Genomic DNA, 23,988 nt, shown 5'->3' on the forward strand with positions numbered 1-23,988 from the left:
GCTTGGGATTGATGTTCTGAAGATTGTCTTATTTTCCCTTATAACATGGTTATAAGGGAAAATAATAGCATTCTGAATACAGAATGTATAGTAAAACAGCGCTAGAGGGGTTAAAAATAAAAATAAAATTTTAACTCACCTTAGTCCACTTGCTCGCGAAGCCCGGCATCTCCTTGTGTCTCCTCTGCTGATGAACAGGACCTGGGGTGAGCTGCTCCATTAAATACAGGTTAAGGACCTTCAATGACGTCACTTCGGTCATCACATGGTATGTCACATGATCTTTTACCATGGTGATTCACCATGGTAAAAGACCATGTGATGACCGGAGTGACGTCATCGAAGGTCCTTAAGCTCTATTTAATGGAGCAGCTCACCCCAGGTCCTGTTCATCAGCAGAGGAGGCACAAGGAGATGCCGGGCTTCGCGAGCAAGTGGACTAAGGTGAGTTAAATTATTATTATTTTTTAACCCCTCTAGCGCTGTTTTACTATGCATTCTGTATTCAGAATGCTATTATTTTCCCTTATAACCATGTTATAAGGGAAAATAATAATGATCGGGTCTCCATCCCGATCGTCTCCTAGCAACCGTGCGTGCAAATCGCATGGCATCCGTACTTGCTTGCGGATGCCATCCGATTTTCACACACCCCATTCATTTCTATGGGGCCTGCGTCACGTCGAAATCGGACAATATAGAGCATGCTGCGATTTCAACTGAACGCACAAGTGATGCGTTAAAAACAACGCTCATGTGCACAGCCCCATAGAAATGAATGGGTCAGGTTTTAGTGCGGGTGCCATACGTTCGCCGCACGGATCGCACCCGCACGGAAAACTCGCCCGTGTGAAAGGGGCCTAAGACTTAATGGCACCCTCTCCCCGGCTTTCCCCACAACCAACAGCACACGTCTGGGATGCCCCTACTTAACAACCTTATTTATCTTAAAGGGGTTTTCCGAGACTTTTATACTGATGACCTATCCTCTGGAGAGGTCATCAGTATCTGATCGGTACTGATGAACCCCCCTCTGTCCAGATGGAACATTGCTAATGGTTTCATTTATGTCCTGTAAGTTGTGTGGTGAGGCCTCCATGGATCAGACATGTTTTTCCAGCACATCTCACAGATGCTCAATGGGACTGAGATCTGGGAATTCGGAGGCCAAGTCATCACCTTAAACATGATGTCATGTTCTTCGAACCATTCCTGAACAATTTTTGTGATGTGGCAGAGCACCTTATCCCGATTAAAGAGGCCATTGCCATTAGGGAAGTGCATTAACATGAAGGGTACGTGGTAAGCAACATCCACATGAATCCCAGTATTCAATGCTTCCTAGTAGAACATTGTCCAGAGCATCAAACTTCCAACTCCAACTTGAGACCTCTCCAAAATGCATCCTGGTGCAATCTCTTACACAGGTAGGTAAACGTACACATCCAACCGTCCAAATGATGCAGAAAAAAACATGATTCATCAGACCAGAAACCTTTCTACCATTGATCCATTATCCAATTCTGATGCTCATTGTAGGCACTTTTAGTGGTAGACAGTGATTAGTATGGGCACTCTGACCTGTCTTCAGCTACGCAAATTCATGATGCGTTGTGTTTTCTGACATCTTTCTGTCGTATCCAGCAATTTCTGCAGTTGGTGCCACAGTAGCTGGTCTGTAGGATCAGATGGGCTAGCCTTTGCTCCACATACGCACAAGTAAGCCTTGGGCACACATGATTGTGAAGTGATTTACTAGTTGGTGTTTCTTGGAGAAGCTTTAGTAGGTAGTAACCACAGAATACGGGGAACACCACACCAGCTGATGTTCTGACACAACCATGTTGCTTTTATCGCTCAGATCTGTCCTCTTGCCCATTTTTCTTGCTTCCGACACATCAGCTTCAAGAACTAACTGTTCACTGGATGATGCCTCATATATCCCACTGCCATGAGATTATCCAGTATGCATTATGTACGTCACTTTTATTTTTATGACTGGTATATATATAGCATACTATAGACCACCTGCTGCTGAGAAACTACAACTCCTAGCATGCACACTTACTCTTCTGTTCTTGCAACTCCTACAGAAGTGAAAAGAGGATTCTGGGAGTTATAGTTTCAGAACTGCTGGAGTGACGGAGGCTGCTGGTCCCTGGTATTGACAACACCTGAGCATCAGCAGTAAAACTAGCGGCACATTCCACTTTTATGTCACTTTATCGCCTGCTCAGTAATAGGTATCAGTGTCCTCCAATTACTGCGCTAAGTGGGTGCATGAAAGGATGTTTATTAGCATATTCTGTATGACGCTAATTTACATATATTTACTGCTTGTTAAGCCCTCGCTTTATTCAGAGAACAGGCGGCCTGGCTGGGTCCGCTGAGGACACAGGATTCCTACATCATCGCCGAGCCTTGCACTAACTATAAATATGCATTAGATATGTTACATGCGTGTTACATTATTCATGTGGATGAGTTGTGCACTACATTGTTACTGAGGATGAATGTCCATCAACTTCACCCTACCTTAGACCAAGCTGAGGAGAAGAAAACAACAACAAAAATGTTAAGGTAGAAATGCATGAAAAATAATAATATTCTATGGTCAGTTTTACCTGCCATTCAGCATATCTGACATGCTGTATCATCCCCTGACATGTCTGTTTCAGTACCTGCTAGCTGCAATTGTATCCATCCTAAACCATGATCTAGGAGGAGCATTTCAAGGACCAGGTGGAGCTGAGCATCCTCAGCAAGGATATTGCGGATATTAATATATATGAGGCTATTAATTGCATAAAGTGGACCTGTAACCGTCCCTGACATGTGGATTTTAGTAACTACTTGCATCCTCCGTGTAATAACAATTCTGGAGCCTCTATTCTCATAACTTTATGTTGTCTTCTGACATGTCTGATTTAGTAACTCCTTGCATCCCCCAAGTAATAACAGTTCTGCAGCATTTATTCTTATGTGTTGTATCCTTCCTTTATTATTCCTGCTAGAAGTTTATGAATGAATTGTTAGCAGTTTGAAATGAAGGTACAGATGGGTGTCACCAGTGGAAGGTGTGTCCCTGCACAGTCTGACATTCGCAACACTGATAGGACAGTGTCAGACTGTACAGAAACACCCCCAACACCCAACACCCATCTAGACCTTCGCTGCAAACTGCTAGCAATTTATTCATAAACTTTTAGCAGGAAAAATAAAGGGATACAACACATAAAATAAATGCTGCAGAACTGTTATTACTTGGGTTACTTGAGTTACTAAATCAGACATGTCAGAAGAGGCGACATGTCCTCTTTAAGCAAATGTCTATATTCTTATTGAGGATGCCTAGCTCCTCCTGGTCCCTGAAATGCTCCTCACAGTTCATGGTTGAGGATGGATATTATTGTAACAAGCCCTTAGGCCTCTTTCAGACGGGTGTTGCGGGAAAAGGTGCAGGTGCGTTGCGGGAACATGCACGATTTTTCCGCTCGAGTGCAAAACATTGTAATGCGTTTTGCACGCGCGTGAGAAAAATCGGCATGTTTGGTACCCAAACTTCATCACAGAAGTTCGGGCTTGGGATCCGTGTTCTGTAGATTGTATTATTTTCCCTTATAACATGGTTATAAGGGAAAATAATAGCATTCTGAATACAGAATGCATAGTACAATAGAGCAGGAGGGGTTAAAAAAATTTTTAAAAAAAATTCAACTCACCTTAATCCACTTGATTGCGCAGCCCGGCTTCTCTTCTGTCTTCTTTTTTTGCTGTGTGCAGGAAAAGGACCTGTGGTGACGTCACTCCGGTTATCACATGGACCATCACATGATCCATCACCATGGTAAAAGATCATGTGACGGACCATGTGATGACCAGAGTGACGTCACCAAAGGTCCTTTTCCTGCACACAGCAAAAAAGAAGACAGCATTGATGCCGGCTGCGCGTTCAAGTGGATTAAGGTGAGTTTATTTTTTATTTTTTTAACCCCTCCAGCGCTATTGTACTATGCATTCTGTATTCAGAATGCTATTATTTTCCCTTATAACCATGTTATAAGGGAAAATAATAATGATCGGGTCTCCATCCCGATCGTCTCCTAGCAACCGTGCGTGAAAATCGCACCGCATCCGCACTTGCTTGCGGACGCTTGTGATTTTCACGCAACCCCATTCATTTCTATGGGGCCTGTGTTACATGAAAAACGCACAAAGAGGAGCATGCTGCGATTTGCACGCAACACACAAGTGATGCGTTAAAATCACCGCTAGTGTGCACAGCCCCATAGAAATGAATGGGTCAGGATTCAGTGCGGGTGCAATGCGTTCACCTCACGCATCGCATCCGCGCGAAATACTGAGCCCAGATGAGGATCCTGTATAAGGTCTGCTGCTTGATACTGAATGAAAAGTGTCGCTATCATAGGATGCATGTTAGTTGAAGGATTTGTACAGTCAGCAGCAGCTGACTCTCCAATGCCAGGAGGTGTGAGTGTGTAATCAGGGCACAGGCTCTGCAGGTGCAGCCACCTCAGCAGGGCACTTACAATATGCAATCAGGCAAAATTGGCATCCTGGTGCGAGGCTCTCATCAATCAGTTGGAGAGTCATAGAATGTAGAGAGCCCTGTATGGCATCAGGATCCAGTAACCGTCTCCATGCCATTACAGCATATAGCAGAAAATCTGATAAAACTAGTTTGGAGGTAAAAGTCAGAGACTGGCACAGGGCTTACCTGCTTTTTGGTGAGAAATAAATCCCAACGTCTGACCAGAAGGATCAATGTCTAGCAGCCAGAGGATTCATCTGCTTGTGGTAAGAGGTCATTCCCAACATCAAAGGATCAGTGTCTGGTCTGAGGGGTGTCTGTGTCTGGTCAGAGGGTTGCTTGCTTGCAGTGGGGCTAAGTCTGACTAGAAGGGACACCTGCTTGTGGTGAGGTTCATTGCCCGGCCAGAGGGGTCACCTGCTTGTGGTGGGAAGTCACTCCCAATATATGAAAGAAAAGATTAATGTGTGGTCTGAGGAGTCATCTTTTTGTGGTGAAGTGTCTTTATCTATGCAGAGGGGTCACCTGCTTGTGGTGAGAAGTCAATTCCTGTTGGATCAGTGTCTGGTCTGAGGGGTGTCAATGTCTGACCAGGAATGTCACATGTTTGTTGTGGAGTGTCAATGCCTGGCCAGAGGGGTCACCTGCTTGTGGTGGGGGGCACTTTCTGGCCAGAAGGATCTACTGCTTGTGGTGAGGGGTCATTGTCTAGCAAGAGGGGGTCACCAGCTTGTGGTTAGGGGTCATTGTCTAGACAAATAGGTCACCTGCTTGTGGTGAGAAGTCAATCCTAATATCTAACAGTAGGATCAATGTCTGGTCTGTGGAGTCATTTTTCTGCTTGTGATGTGGGGTCAATGTCGGGTACAAAGGGTCATCTGATTGTTGTGAGGGGTCAATGTCTGGCCTGTGGTGAAGGGTCAATGTCTGGCCAGAGGGTTAACCTGCTTGTACTGAGGGGTCAATTTCTGGCTAGAGGGTTCACCTGCTTGTGTTAAGAGGTTAAAGTCTGGCATGAGTGGACAATGTGTGGTCTGAGAGATCACCTGCTTGTGGTGAAGTGTCCATTTCTGGACAAAGGGGTCACCTGCTTGTGGTTAGAGGTCAATAACCAGAGGTGTCAGTGCTTTGATCACTATTCATGTTATGTCAGCCCTATACTATGGGCCAGTTAGCTGCATGTAGTGGATCTCAAGCTTTAATAGTGAACTTCCAATTTCCAACAAACTGCATAAGGGTGTAGTACCGCATTACTTCATTTTCTGGATTTTTGGATATTTGTAACATTCGGAAATTTGCTGAATTTGGTAGGTCCATTCTCCATCACCTAGATTAAGTCTTTTCTGCATGCAGATGTTACATGTAAACATACCTATTCCAATTCGCTGAGCTGTGTATTGGTTTCTTGAAGGATTGTTCTGCGCTAAATGTAAAAACTCCATTTTGAGTGGTATGTTTGTGTCCTCCTCAACAGCCACTATGTCAGTTTAGGCTAAGGCTGTGTTGTGTGCCGCAGCATGAAGAATGCAATGTCACATTAAGCCATCAGATGGAGTTGCGATGTGAGATGTGCTCTACTGTCATGCAACCCTTGCAAAAAATCACAATGCAAGTGTCTAGTGACTGTGACTTCCCTAATATTTGGCAGGTTTTTTTTCCCAGTCAATTTGCATCTCTAAGGCTGGGTTCAGATCACATTTTTCCCATCCGTTTAACGTATACAAAAAACTTATAAGGTAAACGGATGCCTCAGACTTATGCCATACAGTGGCATCCGTTCACCATAGAGTTCCGTTTTTTTCCTATTGTATAAAAAAAGTATACGTTTTTTTTACCGGACTGTGCAGGATACAAGAATGTGGTGTGCTACATTTTTGTATCCTTTTTTTTTCTAACATATATGTAAAAAAACAGAGGTCTTAAAGTTGTTGTTCACTTAATTTTTTATTAATGCCAATTGCCAGGGCCCTAATAAAATTATAAAATCACTTACACTCACCTTCCCAGCTTGCTTCCATCCAACCCTGCTTCTCCTTCCTCTACCCATACTGTAGCCAGTGACTAATTTTTTGTGACTGCAGCAATGATGTCCCCTACAGTTTGAGACTGCTGAAGCCAGTACATAAGTTTTGATAAATCTCACCCAATGTGTTTTATTCAAGTAAGACAATTTCCTTGTGTTAGACTCTGACCCCTGTATATTGCCGAGTTTGCTTGCAGCACAAGAATGGGCGGAGCATGACACAATGAATTGAAGCTCCTGAAACATACTTACTGACATGTAACAGCTCGGCCTCTGGGAAAGCCCCAAACCTGCCTGGGAATGCTAACTTATGGGCAGGTCTTTCACAGGCCCTGTCCATTTTTACCTTGGGACAGTTCAAATTTGTAGGGACTGTCTCTGAAAACTATGCCTGAGTTAGGAGCATAGCACAGAGATACCTAACCATAGACAACAGGTGGTGCAGGAGAAGTGACTTTAAGGCTCATGCACACGACCGTATTCTTTTTCCGTGTCCGTTACAGTTTTTTTGCGGCCTGTATGCTGAACCATTCACTTCAATGGGTCCACAAAAAAAACGGAAATGACTCAGTGTGCATTCCGTTTCCGTATGTCCACATGGTTGTTCTGCAAAAAGATAGGACATGTCCTATTCTTGTCCATTTTGCAGACAAGGATAGGCATTGTTACAATGGATCTGCAAAAAAACGGATGCAATACGGATGTCAAACGGACGTCATCTGTATTTTTTGCAGTAACGTGTTTTGCGGACCGCAAAATATATACGGTCGTGTCACGCTTTAACCCTTATAGGGAGAGGGGCGCCAGCCAGGCATGCCAGGCAAAACTGTTAAAAGAAATCTGAAAACCAATTTACCCTGTAGCCCAAACTACGGGGAGGTTTATATAAGTTTCCAGACATCTTTGTCCTTGCCCCTTATGGCATGCAGGTTAATTTGCCAGTTTAGACCTTTTTACATTCCTGTGTCGTTTCTTGTGATTTCTGGAAATAGTTTTTATTCTCGAGTCTGTGTTTTCATCCTCGACGTCTCAACAGGTTTGAATAACTCATCTCCATGGCGACCTCCATATTGAACCACTCCACACAGTACACAGCCACTCATATAAGCACATGACGCCGACCTCACTTTTCTGGAGATAGCTGCAGATGGCAGAACAAGAGATATTTCTTCAAGAAAGTAAACAGATGGAGATACTGTAGACCTTTGTGATGAGGATCTGGCACCTGGTCACATGGAGATGCGCCGCATCTGCCAGATACATAGCCGCTCACAGCACAAGGCGTCCTAGAAGAGAGCTCTCCAACTGTTGTCAAACTACAACTCTCAGCAGGGTCTTTTAGGCATGAGCTGCCTGGGTATGCTTATGAGCTGTAGTCACGCCATCTGTATGGCCATAGGTTTTGGACTACTGCCTAGTATAGTAGTACATTCAGAGACTATGATACTGTCTGCTGAGATGGTGTATATAAGCCTATCATGTGTGATACTATCTACTGAGTTGTGTATCTAAGCCTTTCATGCATGATACTGTGCTTCCTCTGTATCTAATCCTATCACATGTGATACTGCCTGCAGAGCCTAGGTATCTAAGCGTATCACGTGTCATGCTGTTTGCAGAGCTCTGGATCTAGGCGTATTATGTTTGATATTGCCTGCTGAGTCAATGTATCTAATACTGTCACGTGTGATACTGTCTGCTTAGATTAGGTATTAAGCCTATCCTGTGTGACACTGTTTAATCTATGATGATTTTTTCTATGTTACAGACTCAGTTACGGGATGGAAAACGGGAGAGTATAACCAGCACGCTGTTTGTGTCGCCATCCGACATAGAGAATGGGCAGACAGTCACATGCCGAGCCACTAATAAGGCTGTCCCAGGTGGAAAGGACACAACGGTCACCATCAACATCCAGCGTAAGTCATTGCTCGGTTTGAATGGCAAAAAATAATAAATCTAATCCAGAGCTTGTGTTAATCCTATGGACCCATCTTTAGAGAAACATTGTCCTGGGGCCACCAAAGAAATATGGAATATTCCTTTAATCCAACATCTCTGGCATTGCCTGGATATCTGTGCTGTTCATGGCAGAGATACAGTCAAATCAGAGAACAACAAGCAGCTCCCTGCACCATCCTCTGCCTGTAGGAGCTTCTCTGGGACTTTTGGTACCAAAGTTTGCAAATTGTATTTGACTCAAAGCCCACAGCTTCTACCTGTTCCAAGTGGTGAGAATATAGGGGCAGATTTACTAATCCTATAGATGGTGTCTAGACCTGCACCAGATTTATGAGAGGGGCTCAGGCTGGAGGATAAATGTGGTGCCTTTCTCTGACCATCTATTGGTCGGCTTCCTTCGAGACAGACGTTTATGTGAGAATTGTGGCACAATTTTGGCATAAATACCATGCCCTTTTATTGCAAAGCCATTCCTTCTTTCTGCTAAGCCCCATCTTCTTTTTGAGGAAGCCATAAAAATTGGAGAAACCGAATTGTGCCACAATTGCACCACTTTTTAGACAAATTCTAGGCGCAGAGATGATAGTAAATCTACGCTGTAATATTTTGTTGGAGTGAGAATCTTTTGGTGCCAGATATTTCTACTTCTCATACCAGTTCTCTGAAGTGTTTTTCTGCGCTCCTGTGCATCCTGCTGAAGTAAAAGACCCAGCACCATACAGGATACACAGAACCTTCTGTGAGCGGAGGACTTCCAGATGCATGTCAGGTACATGTCACGTGGCAGGAAACATATCTGGTGCCGAGAGGTCTCAAGATATTTTATTTTTCATCTTAACAGAGGCTCATACAGATGACAGTCCTCTCAGTGGACTAATACAGTCAGCCACTATTGCCATATTTGACACCGGAAGGTCGGGTTTTCCCTCCAGGGGGCTCTACGTTGTGTTTACTTTAAGAGTTCCAAAACTTTTTGTTCATTTGTTTTGCTCTAAAAATCCCATCACTTCCTCCTCATTATAATTCTTTCACAATAACTCTCAGATCGATTTTCTTCTCGCACTCACTTAATTACAGAAGTGAAAGAAAGAGCGAAGGATTAACTATCCACATGGAAATTGATAAAAAATAAATAAAAAATCACTGGATCAATGTAGATGGTTTTAGGAGAAAAAAAATATTTATGGAGGTCATTTCTTTTCTTTTATTTAATTAAACTGCCGTAAATGTGCCCGTGGCTGTGGCCCCACGAACACGGCATACCCTGATGTTGGGGCTCCTTCCTGATGGTAGTTGGGATGCCAGGAGAGGTAGGTGCTGTGGTCGGCGAATGTTGCTGCAGTCGGTAACCAGAACAGGGGTAGAAAGTAAATAAGGCTCTCTTTACTAAAGTGCAGAAGGGGAGTTGTAGGACATCCAATGTATTAAAGCTCAGCCCCAAACAAATTACGGTGCCAACCTTCCCCCCTCTTTCCAAAGTCTGTATTTGCATAGTAACATAATATATAAGAGCCAAAAAAAGAAATTTGTCCATCCAGTTCAGCCTGTTATCCTGCAGGTTGATCCAGAGGAAGGCAAAAAAAAAAAAACTGTGAAGTAAGAGTCAATTCTCCCCACTTAGGCTACTTTCACACTTGCGGCAGAGGATTCCGGCAGGCAGTTCCGTCGGAACTGCCTGCCGGCTCCAGCAAAATGTATGCAAACTAATGGCATTTGTCAGGCGGATCCGTCTGACAAATGCATTGAAATGCCGGATCCATCTCACCGGTGTCATCCGGAAAATGAATCCGGTATAAAAAAAAAATTGAATTTTTTTTGCTCATACCTATTTGCATAGTTAAATCCAGGTGGCGACTCTTTTTTTTTTTTGGACAGGCAGTGTATTTATACATAGTAAGGCCTCATGTACACGACCGTTCAGTTTTTTGTGGTCCGCAAACCGCGGATCCGCAAAAAACGGAAGCCGCCCTTGTGCCTTACGCAATTTGTGGAACGGATCGGGCGGCCCATTGTAGAAATGCCTATTCTTGTTCCCAAACGGACAAGAATAGGACATGTTCTATTTTTTTTGCGGGGCCACAGAACAAAGCAATGGATGTGGACAACACACGGAGTGCTGTCCGCATCTTTTGCGGCCCCGTTGAAGTGAATGGGTCCGCACCCGAGCCGCAAAAACGGCGGCTCGGATGCGGACCCAAACAACAGCCGTGTGCATGAGGCCTAATTAGATCTCCCCTCAGTCGTCTTTTTTCTAAAGTGAATAACCCTAAATTTGATCATCTTTTAGGGTACTGAAGTCCCCCCCATTCCTGTTATTACTTTACTTGCCCTCCTCTGTACTCTCTCCAGCTCTGCTATGTCTGCCTTGTTCACAGGAGCCCAGAACTGTACACAGTCCTCCATGTGTGGTCTGACTAGCGATTTGTAAAGTGGTAGCACTATGTTCTTATCACGGGCATCTACGCCCCTTTTGATGCAACTCATTATCTTATTGGCCTTTGCAACAGCTGCCTGACACTGGTTTTTACAGCTTAGTTTGCTGTTTACAAAAATTCCTGGGTCCTTTTCCATGTCAGTGTTACCCAGTGTTTTACCATTTAGTATGTACAGGTGACTTGCATTATTCCTTCTCATGTGCATAAGGCCTCATGCACATGACCGTAGTTGTGGTCCGCATCCGAGCCGCAGTTTTTGCGGCTTGGATGCGGACCCATTTACTTCAATGGGGCCGCAAAAGATGCGGATAGCACTCCGTGTGCTGTCCACATCCTTTGCTCCATTCCGTGGCCCCGCAAAAAAAATATAGCGTGTCCTATTCTTGTCCGTGATGCGGACAAGAATAGGCATGTCTACAATGGGCCGCAAATTGCCGAAGGCACACGGACGGCTCCCGTTTTTTTGCGGATCCGCGGTTTGCGGACCGCAAAAAAACGGCACGGTCGTGTGCATGAGGCCTAACCTTACATTTGTCATTGTTAAACCTCATCTGCCACTTATCTGCCCAAGGCTCCAATCTATCCAGATCCATCTGTAGCAGTATACTGACCTCTTCCGTGTCAATTACTTTACACAGTTTAGTGTCATCTGCAAAAATGTATATTTCACTGTGCAAGCCTTCTACAAGATAATTAATACATATATTGAAGAGAATAGGGCCCAATACTGACCTCTGAGGTACTCCACTAGTGACCCAATCTGAGTGTGTACCATTAATAACCACCCTCTGTTTTCTATCAATGAGGCAGTTACTTACCCACATACAGACATTTTCTCCCAGTCCAAGCATTCTCATTTTATATACTAACCTTTTATGTGGTACACTGTCAAATGCTTTGGAGAAGTCCAGATATACGACATCCATTGATTCGCCGCTGTCAAGTCTAGAACTGATCTCCTCATAGAAACTGATTAAATTAGTTTGACATGACCAATCCCTACTAAAGCCATGCTGATATGGTGATATTTGCTTATTTTCCTTGAGGTACTCCAAGATAGCATCTCTTAGAAAACCTTTAAACAGTTTACCCACTACAGATATTAAACTTACCGGCCTATAATTACCGGGCTCTGTTTTTGGACCCTTTTTGAATATTGGCACTAAATTTGGTATGCGCCAATCCTGAGGAACACTCCCTGTCAGTATAGGGTCCTGAAATATCAGAAATAAGGGTCTGGCTATGACATTACTTAATTCTCTTAGGATACGGGGATGTATGCCATCTGGTCCTGGCGATTTGTCTATTTGAATCTTTTTAAGACGCAGCTGTACTTCTTCCTGGGTCAGACAGGGCACTTTTATTGGGGAATTAACTTTTACATTCTGCATTTCATCTGACAGTTTATTTTCTTCAATGAATACAGTGGAGAAAAAAATATTTAATAACTTTGCTTTCTCCTCATCGCTCTTTGCAACTCCCCCCTCATTACTCTGTAGAGGGCCGACACCTACAGATTTATACTTTTTACCATTTATATAATTGAAAAACATTTTAGGGTTAGTTTTGCTTTCTTTGGCAATTAATCTCTCGGTCTCTAGTTTGGCTGCTTTTATTTGTTTTTTACATATTAAATTTTTTTCTTTATAGTTTTTCAGTGCTTCCTTTGCACCCTCCTGTTTTAGTGATTGAAATGCTTTATTTTTATCATTTATTGCTTTCTTTCTATTTATCCACATTGTTTTTTCTTGTTCCTTAATCTTTTATTCCCATAAGGAATGTACCTCTCACAATTAGAATTTAGGATGCTTTAAAAAATATCCCATTTTGTGTCTGTATTTGTATTTTTGAGGACTTTTTCCCAGTTAGTTAGGCCTATGGCCTCTCTTAGTTCGCTAAATTTAGCTTTTTTGAAGTTTTACAATTGTGTTCCTCCCTGAAGAAACACTCTTTTGATTAATAATTGGAAAGTTATTACTTTATGGTCACTATTTCCCAGGTGTCCCCCGACCTGCCCAACTGTTGTTCTGTCAGGTCTATTGGTTAATACTAAGTCCAGTATGGCCGTCCCTCTAGTCAGGTCCTAAACCAGTTGGGAAAGCTAATTGTCTTTGGTTATTGCCAAGAACCTGTTTCCTTTATGAGATATACAAGTTTCAGTATTGGTCAGTATTTTGCATCAGTACAGTATTTGTAAGCCAAAACAAGGAGTGGAACCTAAAGACAAAAAGTTATAATAGAAATATTTGTGCCTCTTCTGTGTTTTGGACCCACTCCTGGTTTTGGCTTACAAATACTGATGCAAAAATACTGACCAGATACTGACCGTGTGAAGGAGGCCTTTCTCTGCAGAATCTAAGGCTGAAATTACAGTTCCTGCAAGCATGTCTGTAATTCCAAGACTGAGAGGTACAGGATTAAGATACGGCTGGCCAAATCCACGGCAAAGTATGAAATGGTGTATTGGCAATGTTTGTTTTCGCAGCAATAACGTCTCTGTCACCCTAAAACGATAGCACCTTGCTGACAGTGCATGGCCTTGCATTTCTGGATTCTGGACCTTCTAGTTTTTCCTTTTCTGTCACTGGAGTATTTTAATGTAGCAATGTCCCAGAGATGATGATTCTGTGGGATGAAGGCCTAGTTTTTTGAGGAGTGAGCATATGTAGCTCCTTTCTTTTCCACGGCTATCAAAACTCACAGGCTTAAATCCATCTCCTAGCCTACTAAAATTGTCAGGATAGTTAACCCCGACATTTCCATACAGAACTATTAAGGATACAATACAGTAAATTACAACATTACAACCAATTGACGTAACAGCAAACTCTTTTTCTGGGGTACTGTACAACCACTATTGATAGTGCTATCACATAGCTTTCCGAGACCAAAAATACTATATAATCTAATCTTGTTACTTTCCCTGCCCTTCCCTTACGCCTTCTGTCAGATCATTGGATATCAGTGAATTTGCAGTCAAGGTTAATATTTTAGCTTCAGATTTCTATATAAAGTCTCCGCAGGATAGCCTTTTACCCAGAATACGCCCTGATGCATGCTCTTGAGCACTGCAGGGCCACATCATTTTATGAGCACTTAATCTGACCAGGTCCAATTAAGTGTGTCCCAGTAACGGCAGGGTGACAAATCACCACTGTGCTGGATGACCATTAACTGTCCTGGTCACTGCAGGGGGAAGGTAGCAGCCTAAAGCCACAGGAGCCTCTGGTCAATTATCATGGCCACTGCGACTGTAGGGTGACCTCCAAACCTTTCCATATATCGTATAGCGAGGAGCCAGAATCCTGTCCATCTTTATCTGGGAATATTCTGAATTACGACCCGTCTCCTCCACCAAACAATGGTATTTATATGCAGGCTGTACTAATAACCGACCGTGCAGGAAGTGCCGGGCATTAAACGGCATCTTCTTTTTGGGACACACTAATTGGATGGATGAAAGAGGCAACAGCTATTAGACGACTTTGAAATGAGATTTCGAATAAAGATCTCGCTCGCTCTGAATTGCTTGCGCGGAAAAGCAATTAAAAATGCTATTAACGGCTACGAACTGCATCTGGAACGGAAGAACACACGTAGGAAAATAATTATAATTAACCCCATTATTCCTGGCAAAAAGTTACAAGGAATTCAGAGGATCTCCTCCTTAGATTCAATCCGACTCCTCCCGGCGATACAGAGGAACAAGTTTTTTTTCCCGTTTTATTATTCATGTACAAAATTAAATCCAGTCACAAATGCTCATTATTATGACTGGCAAGAGCTGAATGCAAACCGTATTAATCAAAGACGCTAAGACATGTTCCTCTACACCGCCAGTGGTGATGGTCACATTATATGCAACATGTTGCTTAGTGAGGGGTTAATGAAATACACGCTGGAAGAAACACTGAAAAAATCCTAGTATGATACACATGTTCCCAGGAAAGCTGGGTGGCGGTATGTCTGCTGTTTGAGCACTCACAGGTGATGTAATATGAATTCTCCCTAGTTGTGCAATGATAGGTCCCCTGCTCCTGCAATAGTAAGCATGACTCTGGGAAGGCAGGGTAAAAACCAATGACAGCTGCAGTGGTAGCCATATTGTTTGTCCCCTAAGTTCCCCAGACAAATGACCAACAACTCTTACAGGTTATGCCAGGATAAATACCCTGATTCATTGCCTACATGGGGAGCTGTACTGGCAGCCACATTGCATTATGATGGCCCAGCTTTAGGGCTTGTTCACATTTGCGTGGAGGTTTCCTTCTGTGACTCCATTGCAGATTCCACCAAAAAAGTGTGGACAAAAAAGTCCTGCTTGCGTCCTGTGGAAACCTGAATGTAAATTGAATGACCCCCCTTATAGCCAATGGGATTTGTTTGGCTCCATTTGTTTCAGTTATGGTATGTGCCATATCCAGCCCTTCCGTTATTTTCGGAAAGAAATAGTGCTGGTGTGAACTCACTCCTACCAGAATAACATCAAATGTCAAGATAGAATTTTCACCGTTTTTTTTACACCTAATTGACTTTGCTTATCACATGATTGGCTGTAGGTGAATTTACACTGCCCGACAGAACAGGCAATTATAGGGAAGGCACCACTCCTTCCCAATAGTTGCCAACTTGCGATCAACTCCACTGTATGGGGACAAGTGATGGCTGCTGCAGTCACTTGACCTCATACAGATTCATTGTTTCTGGGCAGCAGATCGCTGTTCACACAGCACAATCTGCTGACCAGAAACAATGGTTGAGATGACCACATAAAAGATCATATTACCCAATGAAAGAGAATTATGCATTGTAAATCCGCCTTAAGAAGCTGCTCATGACCAAGGACTCTTTTGTCTGGTAGATCATCTCCAGTATAGACAAAGTTATAACGTGAAGATCCTGGGCTCACCCATGGCTTGTGTGCAACTAGTACCTTTGCATCCCCTAGAGCAGGCATGCTCAACCTGCGGCCCTCCAGCTGTTGTAAAACTACAACTCCCACGATGCCCTTCTGTAGGATGATAGCTGTAGGCTGTCAGGGAATGATGGGAGTTGTAGTTTTGCAACAGCTGGAGGGCCGCAAGTTGAGCATGCCTGCCCTATAGTTTACATCTGTGCTTATAGAGCAATTTCTTAGGGCGGGTTCACATCAGTGTTACGGATTCCATTATGGATTTCCGTTATAAAGGAAAATAACGGAATCCATAAGACGGAAGTCAAAACGGAAGCCATTAAGAGGCATTCCGTTTCGATCCTTCATAATACAATTCTATGGGCAGCAGAACGGATCCATCCTGGTTTCCATTATGCAGGTGTCCAGTCCTACATAACGGAAACGGACGGATCCGTTATGCTGCCCATAGACTTGTATTATGACGGAATGCAAAACGAAAGCCTTTAAAAGGCATTCCGTTTTACTTTCCATCATAATAGAAGTCTATGGGGATTATAACGGATCCGTCCCATTTCCGTTATGCATAACAGAAAAAAAAGTCCTGTCAACAGGACTTTTTTCCATCTTGGATAACCAGACGGATCAGTTATGATTCCCATAGACTTCTATTATGACAGATTAAAAAGGAATGCCTCTTAAAGGCTTCCGTTTTGACTTCTGTCTTATGGATTCCGTTATTTTCCGTTATAACCATGTTATAATGGAAAGCCATAACGAAATCCATAACTCTGATGTGAACCCACCCTTAAAGGGAATGTGTCATCAGAAAATGACCTATTGGAACAAGAGTACTTTGGACTATGCACATTTGCCCTTATTGCTACTACAAAGTACAGTGGGGGAGGAAACCGGTGTATCTGGAGGAAACCCATGGAGAACATAAAAACTCCATGCAGATGTTGCCCTTGGTCAGATTTGAACCCAGGGCCCTACAGGTGCATGTTGAAGGGTTAACTTTATGTTGCTGTGGGCACTTATGCTGTTTCCTGTTGTTGAACTTCATTTATATTGTAATATATCCATTTGTACTCTTATTACACTATAACTGAACTGCACTGTGGAAAGGGTTAATGCACAGCCAGCTAATACCAAGAGTCTTTCTGACTTTCTACCTATGTATGCAAAGTTTCTGAGGGAAAAACGAGACACACTGGTGGAGATATAGCAAATTTTTCACAGTTCCTTTGGAAAATGAAAGGTAGAACCTGATTGGTTTCTATTGGCAACCACGCCAGTTCTACTTTACACCAGTTTGATAAATATCCCCCACTAACCTTTTGACTGTATGAAGATTTTTTTTATGTCTGGAACAACTGCAACAAGTCTATGATAGACTGGAATTGTAACATTATATCTGTTTATGCTGTGCTTATCCACTCCACCCCTCCCACTAGAAGGTTCTACTTCAGCTAAAAATTGTATATAAGGAGAGCAGCCAGAGCTCCTAATTGTCTGCAGATAGGGACCAGTGTTTAGTAGAAGAGACTCTGCCAGACTGCAGATAGGGACCAGTGTTTAGTAGAAGAGACTCTGCCAGACTGCTGATAGGGACCAGTGTATAGTAGAAGAGACTCTGCCAGACTGCAGATAGGGACCAATGTTTAGTAGAAGAGACTCTGCCAGATTGCAGATAGGGACCAGTGTTTAGTAGAAGAGACTCTGCCAGACTGCTGATAGGGACCAGTGTATAGTAGAAGAGACTCTGCCAGACTGCAGATAGGGACCAGTGTTTAGTAGAAGAGACTCTGCCAGATTGAAGATAGGGACCAGTGTTTAGTAGAAGAGACTCTGCCAGACTGCTGATAGGGACCAGTGTTTAGTAGAACAGACTCTGCCAGAATGCTGATAGGGACCAGTGTATAGTAGAAGAGACTCTGCCAGACTGCTGATAGGGACCAGTGTATAGTAGAAGAGACTCTGCCAGACTGCTGATAGGGACCAGTGTTTAGTAGAAGAGACTCTGCCAGACTGCAGATAGGGACCAGTGTATAGTAGAAGAGACTCTGCCAGACTGCAGATAGGGACCAGTGTATAGTAGAAGAGACTCTGCCAGACTGCAGATAGGGACCAGTGTATAGTAGAAGAAACTCTGCCAGACTGCTGATAGGGACCAGTGTATAGTAGAAGAGACTCTGCCAGACTGCTGATAGGGACCAGTGTATAGTAGAAGAGACTCTGCCAGACTGCAGATAGGGACCAGTGTTTAGTAGAAGAGACTCTGCCAGACTGCTGATAGGGACCAGTGTATAGTAGAAGAGACTCTGCCAGACTGCTGATAGGGACCAGTGTATAGTAGAAGAGACTCTGCCAGACTGCAGATAGGGACCAGTGTTTAGTAGAAGAGACTCTGCCAGACTGCAGATAGGGACCAGTGTATAGTAGAAGAGACTCTGCCAGACTGCTGATAGGGACCAGTGTTTAGTAGAAGAGACTCTGCCAGAATGCTGATAGGGACCAGTGTATAGTAGAAGAGACTCTGCCAGACTGCTGGATAGGGACCAGTGTACAGGTCCTTCTAAAAAAATTAGCATATTGTGATAAAGTTCATTATTTTCTGTAATGTACTGATAAACATTAGACTTTCATATATTTTAGATTCATTACACACAACTGAAGTAGTTCAAGCCTTTTATTGTTTTAATATTGATGATTTTGGCATACAGCTCATGAAAACCCAAAATTCCTATCTCAAAAAATTAGCATATCATGAAAAGGTTCTCTAAACGAGCTAATAACCTAATCATCTGAATCAACTAATTAACTCTAAACACCTGCAAAAGATTCCTGAGGCTTTTAAAAACTCCTAGCCTGGTTCATTACTCAAAACCGCAATCATGGGTAATACTGCCGACCTGACTGCTGTCCAGAAGGCCATCATTGACACCCTCAAGCAAGAGGGTAAGACACAGAAAGAAATTTCTGAAGGAATAGGCTGTTCCCAGAGTGCTGTATCAAGGCACCTCAGTGGGAAGTCTGTGGGAAGGAAAAAGTGTGGCAGAAAACGCTGCACAACGAGAAGAGGTGACCGGACCCTGAGGAAGATTGTGGAGAAGGACCGATTCCAGACCTTGGGGGACCTGCGGAAGCAGTGGACTGAGTCTGGAGTAGAAACATCCAGAGCCACCGTGTACAGGCGTGTGCAGGAAATGGGCTACAGGTGCCGCATTCCCCAGAAACAGCGGCAGAAGCGCCTGACCTGGGCTACAGAGAAGCAGCACTGGACTGTTGCATGTCATTCGGAAATCAAGGTGCCAGAGTCTGGAGGAAGACTGGGGAGAGGGATATGCCAAAATGCCTGAAGTCCAGTGTCAAGTCCCCACAGTCAGTGATGGTCTGGGGTGCCATGTCAGCTGCTGGTGTTGGTCCACTGTGTTTTATCAAGGGCAGGGTCAATGCAGCTAGCTATCAGGAGATTTTGGAGCACTTCATGCTTCCATCTGCTGAAAAGCTTTATGCAGATGAAGATTTCATTTTTCAGCACGACCTGGAACCTGCTCACAGTGCCAAAACCACTGGTAACTGGTTTACTGACCATGGTATTACTGTGCTCAATTGGCCTGCCAACTCTCCTGACCTGAACCCCATAGAGAATCTGTGGGATATTGGGAAGAGAACGTTGAGAGACGCAAGACCCAACACCCTGGATGAGCTTAAGGCCGCTATCGAAGCATCCTGGGCCTCCATAACACCTCAGCAGTGCCACAGGCTGATTGCCTCCATGCCACGCCGCATTGAAGCAGTCATTTCTGCAAAAGGATTCCCGACAAGTATTGAGTGCAGAACTGAACATCATTATTTGAAGGTTGACTTTTTTTGTATTAAAAACACTTTTCTTTTATTGGTCGGATGAAATATGCTAATTTTTTTAGATAGGAATTTGGGGTTTTCATGAGCTGTATGCCAAAATCATCAATATTAAAACAATAAAAGGCTTGAACTACTTCAGTTGTGTGTAATGAATCTAAAATATATGAAAGTCTAATGTTTATCAGTACATTACAGAAAATAATGAACTTTATCACAATATGCTAATTTTTTTAGAAGGACCTGTATAGTAGAAGAGACTCTGCCAGACTGCTGATAGGGACCAGTGTTTAGTAGAAGAGACTCTGCCAGACTGCAGATAGGGACCAGTGTTTAGTAGAAGAGACTCTGCCAGACTGCATGAGTGACCAGAAGAAGATGCTGAGATGAGGATACCAAGCCACAGATTCCAGGGTTACCAGCCCGTTGACCAGGGCTCCAGGGGGACGACTGAGCCACAGACCCTGGTCCACCAGCCTTTGGGCAGGGTACCAGCCTTCTGAGAGAGAAAGAGAGAGAGAGAGAGAGAGAGAGAGAGAGAAAAGAACAGCTATTTCAGGCCTTTCCTCAGCATGAAACCTTCTGCCTGGAAGGAGACTGGAGAATCCGGCCCAGTGCATAGCCTGTATTGTTTTGCACTTGCATTCCTCCAGAAAAGACGCACATTGGTTTACTGCAGAACCCTGACTCTCTGTATTTATTTCCCATTGGGGTGCACCATGCCTTACCATCCCTTCCAACACTTGGTGCCACCGCAACGATGTCCTGGCAATCCAGCATAGCATTAGGGCCACCTCAAACCAGGACACTGCATAAATCAAGTTTTCATGTTAAACACATTTCTGTTTAGAATTTATGGTGTGTTTTGTTAATTTTCCACGTTCGTATCTATATATTGTTTTTAAATATCCTAAACTCATGCAATTTTCACACTAGCCAATTGGCCTAAAATATGTCAAGACTTTCTGTTCTTTGAGAGCAGCCACATGGGCCATGGACGCAATTGACAATAGAAGAGTCATTGACTTTTATGGGAGAGTTTTCTAGGCATGTGATCTGTGCAGAGGTCAGGAGGGAGTAGATGATTTTTGATATCACCTATTGTTAATGGTGGGTCCTGTGTGGTGGATACAGAGCTGATATCTGTCATTGTAATCCTGCATATGATGAAAATGAGATGACTTCAGAAAAATTACCTGATAAGAACATGCTGGCCTAGTGGCCAGTGTGAGAACTGCAGGAGTTTCAATTTTTTAATTTTTTTTGTAAATATAGACCATGCATGGCCACCTGTGGCTCTCCAGCTGTTGTAAAACTGCAAATCCCACCATGCCCAGCTGTAGGCTGATAGCTGTAGGTATTCTGGGCATTCTGGGAGTTGTGGTTTTACAGCAGCTGGAGAGCCTCAGGTTGGCCATCCCTGATATAAACTGTGTTACTTTGACCTCTGCTTTGTCACTGCAAACGATTACAACATATTAACTGTATGGTAGCCTAGCACTCTCATTGTGCTATTATCACGGGCGGACTGGGAACTTAAAGTGGCCCTGGAAATAATACTAAAAGTAGTCCCATTTTGTAGTCAGGTCCAAATGGAAGGCAGGGCTGGCAATTACCATATTGTGGCACATTATACCACCTCAACAAAGCCAAATACCATAGTCCATCACAAAATACTGCTAGCAGCACAACATATATCCCCAAAAAGTGTCCACTGGCCGGCTGTGAGGAGGGCTCAGATGGCCCCTTGGGCATCGGCCCACCGGGAAATTTCCCTGTAAAGTCTATGGCCAATCCGCCCCTGGCTATTATCTAACACTGAGCATGTTTTTGCCAGGACATAGGCTGCTCCCTCACTCATACATACTCATTGCGGCCATGTAAACACAGGAGAAATGACGCATGAGCTGTCTGCTCTGCTATTTTGTAGTTTCATAAATTCAATGGGGCTCTTAAATAACTTTATCTTATGTCTTGTAATTACAGATCCTCCATTGGTGAATCTCACGGTGGAGCCTCAGCCCGTCCTGGAAGATAATGTTGTCAAATTTCACTGTTTCGCCAAAGCCAACCCTGCAGTGACGCAGTACCGGTAAGATTTAGCGGCTGTGTATAGATGACATATGGCGCAGATGGTGTTTTGAGGAAGATTCAGAATAGAAAACAGTGATACCTTTATATAGCTTCTGGCCATCACCACCTTCTAGTTTTTTCATGGTCTTTTTTTTCCATAGTTGCCGATTTCATTACGTGGTCAACTACATTGCAGGCATCATCCATAAAGCCATTAAAAAAGGCGAGCCAATCTTACACGGTTATTGGGAGATTTAATTCATTTTGCTGCATTTGATTAATTCTGCGCCCATGTATTGCAGACTGTGCGCAGGAAGTCTGGGACATTGATCTGGTGCTTTGTATGTTACTGTTGCCCTTCATTCCAGAACTGGGTGACTGATTGCTGGCCGTATATGCAGTTCATATACATTACTGCACCATTTATCATAATAACCCTTTTTTTACAACTGCACCGCTTGTGTTGATGTAAGCTTCCATTAGAGATACTTGTCAGTCCTGACTATCTCACTGAAATAAGTTTGGTTTGTAAGGCAAATTGCACAAGAGCTTGTCTCTTCCATGTCTAATCGCCGCCTTCACCTGCTTCCTTTAAAAAAAAAAGGTACGGTATAATTAAGCTGCCAGAGAACTACATGCAAGGTTTCCATCCCCCTCCAGAAATCCTAGCTCATATAAGAAGAATTCTGCACACAACGAGGAATATAATGAATGGTTCTCGGCTCCCGCTTCTCTTTATTCCACATCTTACAATTATTCTCATATGAGAACTGCGCTCATTTTTCATCTCTAAGATACAAAAAGGCCTTAAAATTGCAGCCACTTCATTCTAAACAGCGAGTTCTGCAGTTGGCCGCTCGCAACGAGGCTGAGATGTATCTGCACCATTAAATGCTGGCTAAAAATAGGCTCTTGCCGCTCATTAGCAGATATTGTGCCAGATATAGGAAATGCCAAGCTATATGTGCCACTCTATAGACAAAACTGTAACTGGAAACCAGTGGGCATACCAGTCCAGCAGCCAAACAGGATCCCGTGAGGTCAGACAATGACATGTATGAAATAAAATGAAAGATTTGGGAAGTGAAGCTGATATAAATGAGGTGCAGAAATTGCAGCCCCTCTGACCCAAACGTGGTTGTCACTGGTGCAGACTGTGGTAGGGTGTAGCTGGGGGAAGCTGGAATGGTATGAGCTCAGTGTGTTGGGTGCCAGGGGGCACAAACAAACCATAATACAGAAAGGGTTTAGCCCATGATTGATGTAAGTCCCCATGCACATGATATGTTTCCATTTTTCAGTCCGCAAAGTGAGGATCCGCAAAACACGTATGCAATCCGTGTGTTGCCCGCACTTTGTTTGCGAGACCCATTGTTTTCAATAGGTCCATGATCTGCATTTTAATGACATAGTCTGTCTTTTTGCAGAATGAACATACAGATGCGGAACAACATCCGAATATCCGTTCCACAAAAACACAGAACTTGTTGTATACTTGTCCGCAAAATGCAGACCCATTGAAGTCTGTATTTTGCGTATGCGCAATTTACGCACTGCAAAACAGATAATGTCGATTGCATGGGTTCTAAAAAAATTACAATCAAACATCATATAGTACTGTATGTGACAATCTCTTTCTAACAACCCTAGAACCAGCCCTGTACCTCACATGGATCCAGAGGTACAGGGCTCCAGGTGCCATGATAGATATATTTTAAGCTGGCAGCTCAACGAGGTGAGCCCTTTCTTAGGGAGTGTGACCTTTCTCAGGGGGCATGTCCTGTAACTAGCACAGCTTCTAACAGTAGATAACACTAATGGCATTTAAAGAATGGAACTAAGTATGTGCGTCCACCTTAGGCCCCTTTCACACTTGCGTTCTTTTCTTCCGGCATAGAGTTCCGTCGTCGGGGCTCTATGACGGAAGAATCCTGATCAGTTTTATCCTAATGCATTCTGAATGGAGAGAAATCCGTTCAGGATGCATCAGGATGTCTTCAGTTCCGGAACAAAACGTTTTTTGGCCGGAGAAAATACCGCAGCATGCTGCGCTTTTTGCTCCGCCCAAAAATCCTGAAGACTTGCCGCAAGGCCGGATCCGGAATGAATGCCCATTGAAAGGCATTGATCCGGATCCGGCCTTAAGCTAAACGTCGTTTCGGCGCATTGCCGGATCCGACGTTTA

The 23,988-nt window shown here is 43.6% G+C and overlaps 1 protein-coding gene across 2 annotated transcripts in view; it reads left to right on the forward strand.

Annotated features, from left to right (window-relative positions):
- Positions 1–23,988, forward strand: part of KIRREL3 (kirre like nephrin family adhesion molecule 3) — an 863,226-nt gene that overhangs the window by 712,404 nt on the left and 126,834 nt on the right. For both annotated transcript variants that reach the window (XM_044281769.1, XM_044281770.1), the window contains exons 6-7: positions 8,344–8,494; positions 21,717–21,822. In XM_044281769.1, coding sequence (XP_044137704.1) covers positions 8,344–8,494; positions 21,717–21,822 — 257 coding nt within the window. The remainder of the gene's footprint in view (positions 1–8,343; positions 8,495–21,716; positions 21,823–23,988) is intronic.

The sequence above is a fragment of the Bufo gargarizans genome, chromosome 2 (genome assembly GCF_014858855.1).
Source record: "Bufo gargarizans isolate SCDJY-AF-19 chromosome 2, ASM1485885v1, whole genome shotgun sequence".
Taxonomy (NCBI): domain Eukaryota; kingdom Metazoa; phylum Chordata; class Amphibia; order Anura; family Bufonidae; genus Bufo; species Bufo gargarizans.